The sequence below is a fragment of the Chanodichthys erythropterus genome, chromosome 3 (genome assembly GCF_024489055.1).
Source record: "Chanodichthys erythropterus isolate Z2021 chromosome 3, ASM2448905v1, whole genome shotgun sequence".
In the NCBI taxonomy this organism is placed as follows: Eukaryota; Metazoa; Chordata; class Actinopteri; order Cypriniformes; family Xenocyprididae; genus Chanodichthys; species Chanodichthys erythropterus.
In genome coordinates this window covers 25,980,691-25,994,442 of record NC_090223.1, presented here as the reverse complement: position 1 = coordinate 25,994,442, position 13,752 = coordinate 25,980,691, and the positions used below count along the sequence as shown (strand labels likewise).

Here is a 13,752-nt window from a genome sequence, read left to right as displayed (position 1 = left end):
GCATGGCAATACCATGGTATTCTTTGACTTTCATAGAGTAGCATGAAAATATCATGATTTATAGTAATGAGTTAATGGCCGATATTATTATGAGGATGGCTGATGACAGATATATTACTTTAAATAAATGATCCAATTTAATAAATAATAAATTACTATTAAAATGTTTATTTTCCTGTTCATTAGCCTATGGTTACTGGCTTCTCAAAATACCAAAATGGTCAAATATGGGCTGATTTATTTGCCTGGCCTATACAGTATATCCATGTCATTCATTCAGTATCGTAGTGAAATGGTATTACCATTTGATATCCATACTGTACTACAGTACTATGCTGCAACAGAACCATTTTATTCGATTTCAGTATTTCACAGATGATGTTTCATTTTCCCAAAACAAGTGTATTTCAAGAGTGACATCATCACAGAACCTGAAAACTGCCGGAAAGCTCTGGCAAGAGTTTCCACCCCTGGGATGAAACGCCGGCACAGACATCCAAAAAGAGATTCAAATAATACCCAAAAGGCCGATCGCAAATATACACTGACTGACAGGGGATTCAAAACATAAATATTAGTGGGGAAACAAGCAGAAGGCCAAAGCAAGCAGACCCTTCCACCAGAAAATGGACCACCTCTCCTAACCAGCCTCTAAACCCAGGATATATCGTGTTTTCTCTGAACTCCCATAAAGCCAAACAAAGCCTTTTGGCTCATAAGTCATGTGTGTTTTGAATTATGAGCTCAACAAAACAAAATCCCTAAAACATGGAGCTCTTTGCCCAGAGGACTGCCGATACACAGGGGTTTGGATTTTGAAATCCCAAAATACATCCCTTTTGTGTTTTCTTTGTCTTGTTCTGTTTTATTTTTTTTATTTTTTCCTTCACCGCAAGAGCACAAGCCTGCGACCCTACAGTTTTGGTTTGTCAAACAATGCTTGTGGTTTAGTGGATGTTTTTTTTAAAAAGACTATAAATAAATGAAATGTACTGTATTATTAAAGGCTTGTTCTGTAGAAGACAAAAATAGCATAAAAAGTCAATAGCAAGTAAGTTTTATAATAATTTTGAAATTATATTATATCAAATAATAAATTTGTTATGTTAATTAGACAAACTTTCTAATTAGGAAACATTTTTGCTCATACTTGTGAGCAAACCCATATCTCTAAGTGTTAAACTACTGTGCATAACTTGTGTCGAGGAGAGATGTGGCACAACTAACTTGGTGGATAAAGTGGGCATAAATCCCATAGACTTGCACTGAAGGAGATACCTTGGAGTAGAAAGCCTGAAAACCCTAGCAACCACATAGCAACGAGCTAACAACCATTTAGAACACTTTGCACCATACACAACAACCTAGTGTAGAGCAGTGTTAATTTTGACAGCAAATTTTTATTTAGTTTTAGTCATAGTCTTTTGACTAAATTGCCATTTAGTTTAGTCATATTTTAGTCATCGGAAATTGTTTAAGTTTTAGTCTAGTTTTAGTCGACTAAATATCATAAGATTATAGTCGATTAAATCTACAGTTGATTTAGTCGACTAAAATCTAATTTAGTTAAATTATAAACAATACACAGATCCTATACACTGATGTAAGTACATCTGATATTCCCCAAACTGACACACTTATCATTGAGATACTATTATAGTTTTCGTTTAAAATGTTTTATTAGATTTGATTTTTTGTTTTTCTGCTTTCATTGTAATTTTAGTTCAAACTTTTTTATTTTTAAATGTCTATAAGTTTTTAATTCTGTTTATTTTAATACCTCAGGTTTAGCTAAAGCTTAGAAACTAGATGAAATAAAATAAGTTTACATTTTTATATACAGTAAAGTTTGGAACCACTAAGATTTTTAATGTTTAAGAAGTTCCGTCTGCTCACCAAGGCTACATTTATTTAATTAAAAATACAGTAAAAAACAGTAATATTGTGAAATATTATTACAATTTAAAATAACTGTTTTCTATTTGAATATATTTCACAAAGTAATTTATTCCAGTGATGCAAAGCTGAATTTTCAGCATCATTACTCCAGTCTTCAGTGTCACATGATCCTTCAGAAATCATTCTAATATGCTTTTTCACATCCACACAAGAACAGAATGCCGCTGACTGACGACCGTTTCATAACGTCTCTCCTCCAAAGTCCGATCACAAAGGTTGAATGTTCTCTGAAGCTGCACTCGCGCAGACCTCTAATGCAAAGAACATATCTTGCCCGGTTTCTCAGGACAGGGAACTGGGGACTGTGTGAACGCCACCACTGCAGAAAGTTTTGTTCACTTCAAGCTCAAGCACAGATGCGCTGATGTCAAAGCATCTCGGGAGTGACCATGTTATTGTCAGACCGCCCGCGCCCTCCTAAAGTACACTATAGTTACCGACCGCAATCCGCCTTTCATTCAAAATTTAATCCCGCACAGCAAGAAATCTTATCAGGTCCCGCGGGAATGCAGACCTCTAACCCAGTGTAACCCCTCCTGTTCAAACCGCCCGCTCTAAGTGGGACTCAAACCCGGGTCCGCTGGCATGGGAGTTGGGTACTCTAACAAGGAGTCTGCATAATTTGCTAGAGCGCCTCTTGAGATCAGGGGAGTGAGGTTTACAAGCACAGCTCTCATCCGTTACACTAGCATTATTGCATATTTATTTATTTATTCATATAAATAAATAGTCCAGTTGTCTTTTCAAGAAGTAGCAATGGCAAATCTTAATACACTACAGATTTTGTGCTTTTTGTCTTGATACAAATGTCCCACAATCATCTTGAGATTTGAATCGATTTGTCCTGAGTGAGCCATCGAGTCACCTGACTACAGGGTCCCGCAGGGGTATCAGCAGATGTGTGAGTTTCCATGCAGTCGGGGTCAGAAGCAGCTCTAAAGGACTGACCAGCAGCCCACCTGCTTCCGATTAGCAGCTCAAAGTCACTACTGCTCTCTCTCTCTTTCCCCTTTTTTCTATCACTGCATGTTTTCATTTTTGTGGCTTCATTTTCTTTTCGTTTTGGAAAAAGGATCACACAGAGGTAGTTTTATGAGATTTGAACCATTTCATTTCCTGTTTTTGACAAATAACCGTTGATATTCTTGAGGCACATCGGTAGCACATGGTCCTAACCAATTTGTCCATCCACAAACTGCTGCGCGGCAAGACGAAATCAGTGCCAATCAGAAGATATTTGATTGTGTGTATAGTTATGAGTAGCAGGATTATGGATCAATCAGATTTCATAGTATGTGGGGCTGTACTCTTTTACATTTAGGCATTCGGCAGACACTTTTATCCAAAGCGACTCAGGCCCTGTCCACACGATCGCGGGTATTTTCAAAACCGCAGCTTTTTCTATGCGGTTTGGCCATTCATTCAAACGCGGTATCCGGTTACTGAAACCAAACTTTTTTGAAAACTCTGGCCAGGGTCAAGATTTTTAGAAACTCCAGTCGTAGCAGAAATATTGCTGCTAATAACTGTGCTAACAGGGCTTATAATATACAGATACATGCACAGTTCTCCCATTATATACTACGCAGGTCGCTGTTTGTGACAATGTTTTTTTTTTTTTTTTTTACTTTACATCTCATTGTATTGTTCTGGTTTATGGAATGAATAATAATAATAATAATAGTAATAAACTGCTTAATAAAATGATAATGTTGTTAGCTTACCGGAACCGGTAATAAACTTTTTTCCAGGCTTCTGATTGGCCAACATGGCTTTATTGCGTGTTTTTGCGTTTTCATGTGGATGGAGATTTTTTTAAAGCCGTGCTTGTGTGGACGCAATTTTTTTTTAAAACAGAGGAAAAAATCTGTTTAATCTGCCTCATGGGATAGTTAAGTGATCATCAAATGTGCACTTTAGCATCTCGGCAGAAGTAGTATATACTTTTGTCCATATTTATCCCAACTTGGGTTATTTTTAACTAGGGCTGGGCGATATGGCAAAAAAATAAAATCTCGATTTTTCAGAACGATTGACCGATTCACGATTTTCGATTTCTTTTTTTTTAACATTCTCTTTATTAACAATCTGGTTAAAAAAAGTTCAGTGCACCACACCTGAAGTGATCAAAATGGTGTAAATGTAAAACAATTTGTTAAATATCTTTGCAGAAATATGTCTGAAATATGAAGACAAATGTTGTACAAACTTATCTTAAACACATTCTACTCAGAAATAATATAAGAAAATGCTAAATATTTCTTAGCCAAAATAGCAATAAACAACACCAGTAAGGCTATTATTGACAGCAAATGTTTTGTAAAAACAGAAAACTACAGCAGCTTTCATAATGGTGACATATTTTGCTGTCACCATCATGCAAACACGAAATATCAAACAGGTTTGCATTTCATTGCGCTATTTGTCCTATTGTTTTTGTGTTTGGCGGACATGTTTAGGTGTTGCACTTTTGTTTCGCGTCTTTTGCAGCGTCTCGTCTATCAAACGGTGGAAAAACACGGTGGAAAAAAAGCTCAACTTGCGTTTAATAACTTTGCCTTTTCCCTCATTCCACTACCTGCGTCTCATTTTTATAACGCAAAAAAAGGATTTCTGAATGAACAGCCGCTTAAGAACACTGATGTGTTCTACGTTCATAGAGCGTCACATGAGAGCGGTTAATCAGGCGCGCCGGCGCCATCATGAGGTCGGATTATTTTCATTGCTGTCAACATGTCTAATTGAACGCTTGCTAACATTGTTATTCAAAATCGCGCTTTCTCGATTCCAAAAATAATAAAATCGAGGCAAAACAAAAATTCGAATTAATCGAAAAAATCGGGGAAAAAAAACATTTTTTTTTTTTGACTGTATATATTCGAACATAATACTCTGTTGGCATACTGTTTTCGCTTACTATATAGTAGGAAAGCATTGGATTTCAGTTTTTTTTTTTTTTCTGGGAATCGAACCTGGCATTGTCTGAGCTATTGCTTAGTGTGACACTGCAGCATTGGACCAAGTAACTGATCTAAAAGCATTTAAAAAATATTAGTTAATAAAAGGTCTAAGCTGCTAAAATTAAAATTGTTCCTGAAAACACACATGAGGAACTGAGAGTGTAGCAGTCATTGTTTTGTGCAGGGGGACCCGGGAGGTTTTATGACATCACCCTTTTGCACAATTCTTTCATCAGACTTATGGTCCGGCAACACCACTGAGAAACCCACAGATGGTCCACAGACCTCGAGCAGCTCTTCATGGTAGCCCAGAAATCTGCTCACGGTTCCTGTTAGTCTGCTCACATCACAGCAGGCCAAAAACACTACGACCCGGAGGACCACAGTGGAACAATACAGAGAGATCCAACGGCACGACAATTCCAGCCGTCTGCTCTGTGTCTGGCTTAATTAGCTTCCACCCACAGGTTAACTTGCTTATGTGAACGTTTAGTCAACGACAAAGTTTTGTAAAACTGCATTTTAGTGCAATTCCTGTTAGAAGTTGGAGCATAAATCTGGAGCGCAGAATACCTAGTGTCTATTTTTAAGTCTTTGACTGAACTTTGTGTTGGACGAGGGATTGAGCTAATTTGGTCTTTATTTAATCACAGCACATTGAAAACCTCCTGCCTGCTGAAGGCATATTTATGCACAATAAAAAAATGTACTTTTTGAAAGTACAGATAAGCAGAATTCTCATCTAGTGTCCAAGTCTACAAATGTTTTAAGTGAAATCTTATGTGAAAGGTTCAGTCTTAGGAATGCTGTGAGTTGTCAAGGAAAGTTTCGGCTTTTATGAAAGGAGATTTTATCACTATTGCCCTTGAAAGTTTAAATACTGTCGCTCTAAACGTTAATATGTGCTGCATTGAGGGATATATTAAATTCAATGGCACATTTAGTTCTTTTAACCACACAAAAAAATGTTCTTGAGTGGTTTTGTGTCAAAAACATGTTCATGTACAGTAAGTGATGATCTTTCTGAGAGATCTTGTGCAGATTAATATTTCAAAATATTTTCTTGAGGATAAGATTTTGTTATATCACTACTCATATACGCATACCAAGCAATCAGTAGCTCCGAAAGAACTCTTAATCTTTAAGATCTTAATGTTCAAAACAGTTTATGGAAGGTAAAATGTGTCAAAACACTTTTTATGCACTTGATTTTTGAGGAGGTGTCAGCATCAAAAAAATACTTTGCTTTTTAACTATTTTGGTAACAGAATGTTTATCTGAAACAAATGATCTTGATTAGATTGACTGAATGTACATATGTAAATGAATGATTTCTGTTACAGTATTTTAGAGCTTTTTTAATAATTATTGGATGATTTTTTTTTTTTATTTTTTTTTTGGGAAGTTGCATTTAAAATTGTCTTAAAAATCTCAGCGCACACGTTTGAATGATGGTTCTGATTGTGAAATCCAAAAACTAATTTTAAACGCTTTTTGTGTGATGATAATTGACAAGTATCTCCTATCAAATAATTGATAGAATTTATTGACAAATAACAGTGACATTGGTATTTTAATTCTATTGTATTCTGTATTCTTAAAGTAGTGAATTTGATTGATATTTGTTTTAGTAGTGTCTGCAAATGAACTAAAGTGAGATCTTTAAAGTTGTATCTAAAGGGTTTTATCATGCAAAAATGCAAAATACAATATATAACTATAAAATAAATACATTTAACTGTACAACAAGACCTGTTTTTTCTCTGTCTGGTATGTCATGATAATGGCTTTTTGCTCTGCATGTTTTTGTCAAGAATTGTATAGAACATACATCAATGCCGGAAACATCTATCTAGATAAAATTCCTATCATCCTGTGAATGCTACACCTAATTTCCCACAAATACCTGCCTTGCCCACCTCATTCTACTGAGTAGAATGGAAAGAATCCGGATGGAAAGACGTACTCTTAATTATGAAGCATTTGATCAAAGCCAGTAAATTCGTACCAGATGTAACAATCTCTTTGAAACTGTTTGAGACAAAACTTTCTTCTTTTTTTTTTTTGTGCGTGTGTGATTCTGTCACAGATCTCATTTACAGCTTCATCATTTTCAGCTCTACATTGTCGCGTGCAAAAGCGCACTGTGAGAAACCAGCTTCTGTCAGTCATCTGTCATATCATGATGGTGCCCTCATTCTCCATTCATGGGAACAAACTTTTATTTATAACCACAGGCCTACTGACACACATTAATCTGCTGCGCAACAATGTTCGCATATGCGTGACGGCCATCTGTCAGGAGTGTTTAATATCTATTCACACATTTTTAATTTGCTTTTTGACTTTGCCAAGTGACAACAACCTCATCAGATAGAGCCCTTGCTGACAACTTGATGCTTTTGTTATGGAGTCGTGCTTAACACGGCATGGATGGAACAGAGGAAATCTTTTTACGGCAGTAAATGTGACAGACCGAAAAAACAGCAACTTATCATGAAATTTAAACTCAGAGATGTTGATAAAACACCTGCAGGAGCCCTTATTATTTTAATATTGAAAAATGAGAAGAATTATTCAGCCTGTCCAAGTTCTTTCACAATAATGCTCATAGATATTATTTTTTTCCTTTAACTGGGGAAACTAACATTTCATCTGGAAACAAGCAGTTTACTTTCAACTTGCCAAAACAAACAACAAAACTGATGTAATCTTTCCTTCAATCTGATAATGACACCTGCCTTGCAATAACACGACAAGCCTTTTCTCTCCCTCCAGAATGTTTCCTTCCACAGAATGGATGTTGAAAGGCACTTCCAAACTCAGTTACACCCACCCATTGAACTCAATATAACAGACTCCATCTGTAGGACATGTGAAAGACTTCAAGATAAATTTGTATGAAAAAATGTTTGAAAATCAGATGATTTTCATGTAACTAAATGCAAGGAAATCTAATCAAACTATTACTGTTATAAGAGCAAACATTAGGCCTATCTAGAATCATAAAATAGGCTTCATGTGAAGACATGGACACATTATAGTCAGGTGAAATTATGTTTCGGGTTAAATTTAGTTACTTTTTTTTAAAGTATTCCTAACGTAAAATGTGTGAAGAAAAGGCCTATCCTTCTTACAACCAAAGCTGCAATCTACATTGATATTTTAAATTAGAATGAACGCAGTTTATTCGGTGCACTGATAACAACCTCTTTGAGTAAACCATGTGTGCATTGAAATTTCATTCTTCATTATTCATACACTGTAAAAAATATTATCATGATTTGTTTTCACAACATTATTTCTTTTGTCAGATCAACTTCAATAATTAACGTGCTTCAGATAACATAATATTTTGAGTTTCTGATGAGTAAATCAATCGCCTTCATTGTATTAACTCAAATTTTTAATTTCGATGAACTCAAAAATTTTAAGGAAAACTTACTTTAACTTAAGTTAAACCAACAATTCTTTTTTACAGTGTACGTTTGTAAGATTTGCTGATAGGAAAATAAAATATATTAAATGATTACATGAAAAACCGAGCTCCTAAACTCTGCTGGGTTAAAAACAACCCAAGATGGTTTGAAAATGGACAAACCCAGTGCTTGGGTTGTTTTGACCCATCAGTTGGGCTAAATGTTTGCCCAACCTGCTGGGTAGTTTTATTTAACTCAACTATTGTTTAAAAATTACTGTATTGCTTAAAATTAACCCAAAATATGTTGGGAATTAACATTTATTAACATGTTTAATAATAAGTTTAATGAATAATACTAAATTGTTTATTAATAAATGTTATTTTTTTAATTATTACTGTTGCCTCTAAGAATTATTTGTCTCATTTTTATAACTGTCCAGCACGTTGGGTTTGTCTATTTTCAACCCAGCATTTTTTAGAGTTTAGTCAAATTAAAGAAGACGAATCTGATGCTGTATGCAGATTTGCATTAACTGGTATTCCTTTTGGAACTAAGTTAATGAATTCATCAAGAAAAAAAAATGAATGAAACCAACGACTGACAATTAATTCAAACAAACCGTGTACGATCTGCCTAAAAAGTATGTTCTTTGTGCTTTAATTAGATTACATTATGCATTTTTTTTTACCTCCTCGTCTTTTAAACAATTTGTGAAGTCCAAATATCTGAGGCCACTCATGAAATGGCCTTTTTCTAATTTAATACACTTCTTCCCTCAAAAACTACACCAGCATTACAATTTGAGTGACAACTGTTTTCAAAATCCAAGAAAGCCGTTTATTTCCAGGTTTGAATTCATTTTATGTGTGTTCTCAGACTTTTAGACCGACTTTTGGGGAAATACTTAAAGCAAAAAGCATGTTTTCATATTTGAATATACCATCATTATAACATTTCTTAATGAAACCATCGGCACTTAATGATAATAATAAACGACTCACCGACACATTCGTTCGCCTCTCTGGCCGTCGCGCGTTGCCACGGCCGGTCGTAGTGGAACGGCTTACACCTGTCACACTCCGGTCCCGCCGTGTTGTGCTTGCACTCACACACTAGGTTCCCTTCACGGTCCTTTACGCACTTTGACGCGTGCCCGTTACACTTACACCGACCGCCGACCTGCAGGTCAGACACCGCGTAAAAATACGAGTCCCTGGCGAGCTCCGAGTCATCCTCGTTCTCGTCCCCGAACGTGTGCAGCCGGTTGAAGGTCACTTTAATATCGGTGGCCGTGACCCAGTCCTGCAGGACGGGAGAGTTGTCGAAGTCATGCGCGGAAGGTCTGCCATCCAGCGTGCTGAAGGCGATGAGCCCACCTGTTAACGGCTGCATGTCCGTGTGAGAGTCCGTGCAGATCGCTTCCTGCTCGTTCTGCTTGGTGATCGCAGCTTTGCTCGGCTTGTTGTACATTTTCTTGCACTGGGTCGAGTAGAACTGAAAGGGCACCCAGGTTTTCCCATAATCCATGGACTTGAAGATGGCCATGGATTCAGGACGAGGAGAGCAGAACTGGAGGCTCACATAGGTCACCTCGAACTTCTTCCCCAGGGACAGCGTCAGAGTCACATTCTGGGGGTACTGCACGTAGTTCTCCGACTGCCAACAGGTGAGGTTGTGAGGGTTGTTGAGGTCTGTCAGATACGCAGGTGGATGGGTCTTCTTGGGGTCCGTGGCGTCGCAGATGTTGCAGTCCCTCGATCTTTCCTCGCCCTTCTCGGTCACCACGCAGTACCGCGACGCCGGAGTGCCGCAGGTGCTGGAGACGCGCACGTCCTTTCCGAACGCGGAGTTCACAAAGTCGGGGATGCAGCGTCTGGGGTTGCCGTTCTCGTCGTAACACGGGTCCGGAGGGGAGGACTGAGCCGCGAACATACTCATTCCGTATCCACCACGAGCACCAGCCACCATCGCGGTGATGGACACCATGGAGACGCACGTTACCAAAATCTTTATCATTGCAACCCCTGGTCCTCAGTGTCCCTGAAACTGCACTGAACAGAAAAGAATCGTTTTGCATTTAAAAAAAAAGGACTAGTTTTGCAATGCAATATGCAATCTAGCATGGAGTTTCCTACATACTAAGTGTGTGAAAGATTTGTGCGTAATTATAGGCGACTTTTCTTAAAGACAAATCCACAAAGTGCACTATACCTCAGAGAGACTGCTTTACTCGGGTGGAGAAGTATGGCAAACCCGTCTAAAAAAGAAATTATAGGGTACTCTCCCTTTCTTTTCTCTCTCCCGGATGTGTTGTAATCTCTTTCCCACTTTCAACCAATATGAAACAGAAAACCTGCTATTACTTTCCAAGTCTCTCTTTCTTCTTCTGCCTAACTCATTCACACCTCTGCCTCTCTGTGACTGAGTGTCGCAGCTCAGCCCTTCTCTCTTTCTGCTGCTCTGCCTGTATTCAATAGGAAGGGGGTTCAGTCATTTACCATTCTCTCTGTGCGCCTGCATGAGTAAAGCACTTTATTGCCCTGTGTGCAAGCACAATGGATTTCTTATGCACGTTTATCTAGTTGCATTTTTAGTTATTTATAATTATAGGAGAACTTTTGACTGCACTTTATATCTTGGAAATTTAAACTTAAAACCGTTTTATTTGTGCGCGATGACAGCAGTTTTGGGGAGAGAATTTTTTTTTTTTTTTTTTTTTTTTTTTTTTTGGTACAATACAAATTGAAAACACGGATATGTGAAATTATGAAATATGAAAAAAAAAATTATTAAGAAGTCAGTGTCAAAATAGAGAAATTCTGGCAAATATCAACACCTAAAATTATGAAAAAGTGTAAAGTGACAAAATAAAACGTTTATTTTCATTACAACTAAATGGAAAAATAATTAATTTTAATTTAATAGAACGAACACTAAAACAGCAGACAGTATACAGTGCAATACATCTAAAGCACACTGGACATTGCATGCAAATTACAACGTTATAGCTACACATTTGCAAAGTTGTACATTGCATATTATAAACCATAACCCTTTTTTACAGGATTCTCCGTTTAATCTGTGAAAAGTGAAATAAATAGCACATGCACATCATAAATGTACATTAAATTCCGCACGCAGTTGTGATTACGCAACCCTTGGCCACCCACCGTGCCCCGTACACGCTTGTTGATTCACAGTTCCTCACAATAAAGAAACAGCGACACCGTGTGGTAGAGTGGAGAATTGTCCGAGAATAGTCAGAAGCGATTCGCCAGAGGTCTCTCTTCACTTACTCTCTTTGCTTACCTTTTTTAAAATATATATTAAGATAGACTTGATTGGTTTGAGTACCGTTTTGTCAAGCAAAAAATATTTTTTGACGTGGGGCAATTCTTAATAGACGTTTCACTCATTTTCTTCACTTCTGCAGTAGACTTGCATTTACTAATTTTCCAAAGTTATCTTGAATGTTGAATTGTCAGTACAATTGGAAGTTTTGAGAGAACATCACATAAGTTGACATTTCATGTTGAATTATAGTCTAAATTGTATTAACACCTATCATAAACACTATACTATTGTAGATAAAACAACAAACATTTTAAGGGGTTTGATCTCCTTATAGTTGTCCAAATATATTGTGATTGACCTTGCTTTAGTCACACACAAACATCAACATTAAGCAAAACACAACAATGGTAACCATTAAATCAAATTTTAAACTCTGACCATAACAAAATCTTATTTGATGTATTGTTTGTGCTTATACTAATATAAAACAGCAAATAAAATGTTCTAATAAAGCCAAAAAAAAAATAGTAAAACAAAGCAATTGCTTTGGGAATACACTGTTACTAAGAAATATTAAGTCAGTAAAACACAGAAATTTTGTGTGTGTGTGTGTGTGTGTGTGTGTGTATATATATATATATATATATATATATATATATATATATATATATATATATATATATATATATAAAGAACAAGTGGTTCTTTGGCTCGTAATCAGGGGAACCACCTTAAGTGCTGTAGCACCAAATCTTGGTGGTTCAGTGGTTCTTCAGATGTTCTTTGGGATGACTGAGATGCTATAGCACCACCACCGTAACCTGTTAAGCCCCTGTATGGTTCTTCAGCGGTTCTTCAGTGGTTCTTTGGGGTGGTTAAAGTGCTTTATTGCACCACTTCCATACAAAGAAGCTGTTAAACCCGGCCCTTTAAAGGTTGTTTACGAGCCAAAGAACCCCTGTTGGTGCTGTTTAGCACCATTTTTGTTGAAGAAATAAAATGCGATAAGGCACCTCTTATGGGTTCTACATAGCACCTTTTGACAAATTTGGCAAACTTTTTTTGAAGTAATGAACATTTAAAGATTATTATGTGTTGTGTTCAACCAGTGTCCAGTACAGGTCCACTGAAAGCCACAAGACCACGGGCAAGGACGGTCATGCGACATTAAAGTCACCATGAAATCATCATTCTTATGTGTCTTCATAATCTTTAATCAAAATAACTTCCTCTCCCTCTTGCAGCGACATCCCTTCTCTTCTCTGTCACTCACATGACATCAGAGTAATAGCAAACCACACCCATCTAATCAATTCCTCATGGACAAATCAAGTCCCACCCTACATTTTTTCTTGTTCGAGAAGCCGTTTAAAAAAACGTCGGTTTCATGCCTGTTCATCTTCTAATGTCACTAATTTTGGATCACATGTGCTCTTTTTGTTTTCCGGCAGACAGTAGATGAATGTAATTTTTTATCCTGCGTGTCAGTTATCTCGCCACTGTCCTTGGTGCTGAAGTCACGGACAAGCTGGAATAATATCATAACCACAGGTCTCTGAGAAACAGCAGGTTTTCCATAATTACTCAAAAATATAAAATAGAGACGGAGGTTTTCTGTAACTGTGTCTGTCTATCACATCATATACAGACTCTATTTTAGCACTGGTGTTTCGTGGGTTGCGTCCCACACTTGCGTGGTATAAGACTACCTCCGATTTTTCCATCAGTGTTGGGTTTCATTCGATTCACGTAGGCACAGTGGATATTTATGACGACCGGCCGATGATGACTAACACAGGTGAATACAGAACTAAGGTCAGTTTAAAACCACTGAAACAGGAAATGCATGTGCATGCAAGTCAGTGTCAGGTTTCTCATGTCCTCTTTTTCATCAAGGTTAATGTCACATATTAACTTCTTATTTTACCTCTTTGGTTGTAATGTCATAACTCTGACTACACCAGGTGGAAGTTATTTGTTACTTGGCACAAACCAGTGTTTTAGTTCCCATGTGCAATGAATGGATTTCAAGAGCAGGTGCTCTTATCAATGTAAACCACAACATTTGTGAATGTAAAAAAGCATGATGGTCATCCGTCAAGCACCTAATCATCTCA

General features: G+C 37.1%; 1 protein-coding gene across 1 annotated transcript in view; it reads right to left on the bottom strand.

Annotated features, from left to right (window-relative positions):
• Positions 1-10,912, bottom strand: part of ntn1b (netrin 1b) — a 62,155-nt gene extending 51,243 nt beyond the window's left edge. The window contains exons 1-2 of the mRNA XM_067381517.1: positions 10,553-10,912; positions 9,343-10,387 (exon numbers count right to left, since the gene is read on the bottom strand). Coding sequence (XP_067237618.1) covers positions 9,343-10,357 — 1,015 coding nt within the window. The 5' untranslated portion in view covers positions 10,358-10,387; positions 10,553-10,912. The remainder of the gene's footprint in view (positions 1-9,342; positions 10,388-10,552) is intronic.
• Positions 10,913-13,752: the final 2,840 nt, after the last annotated feature.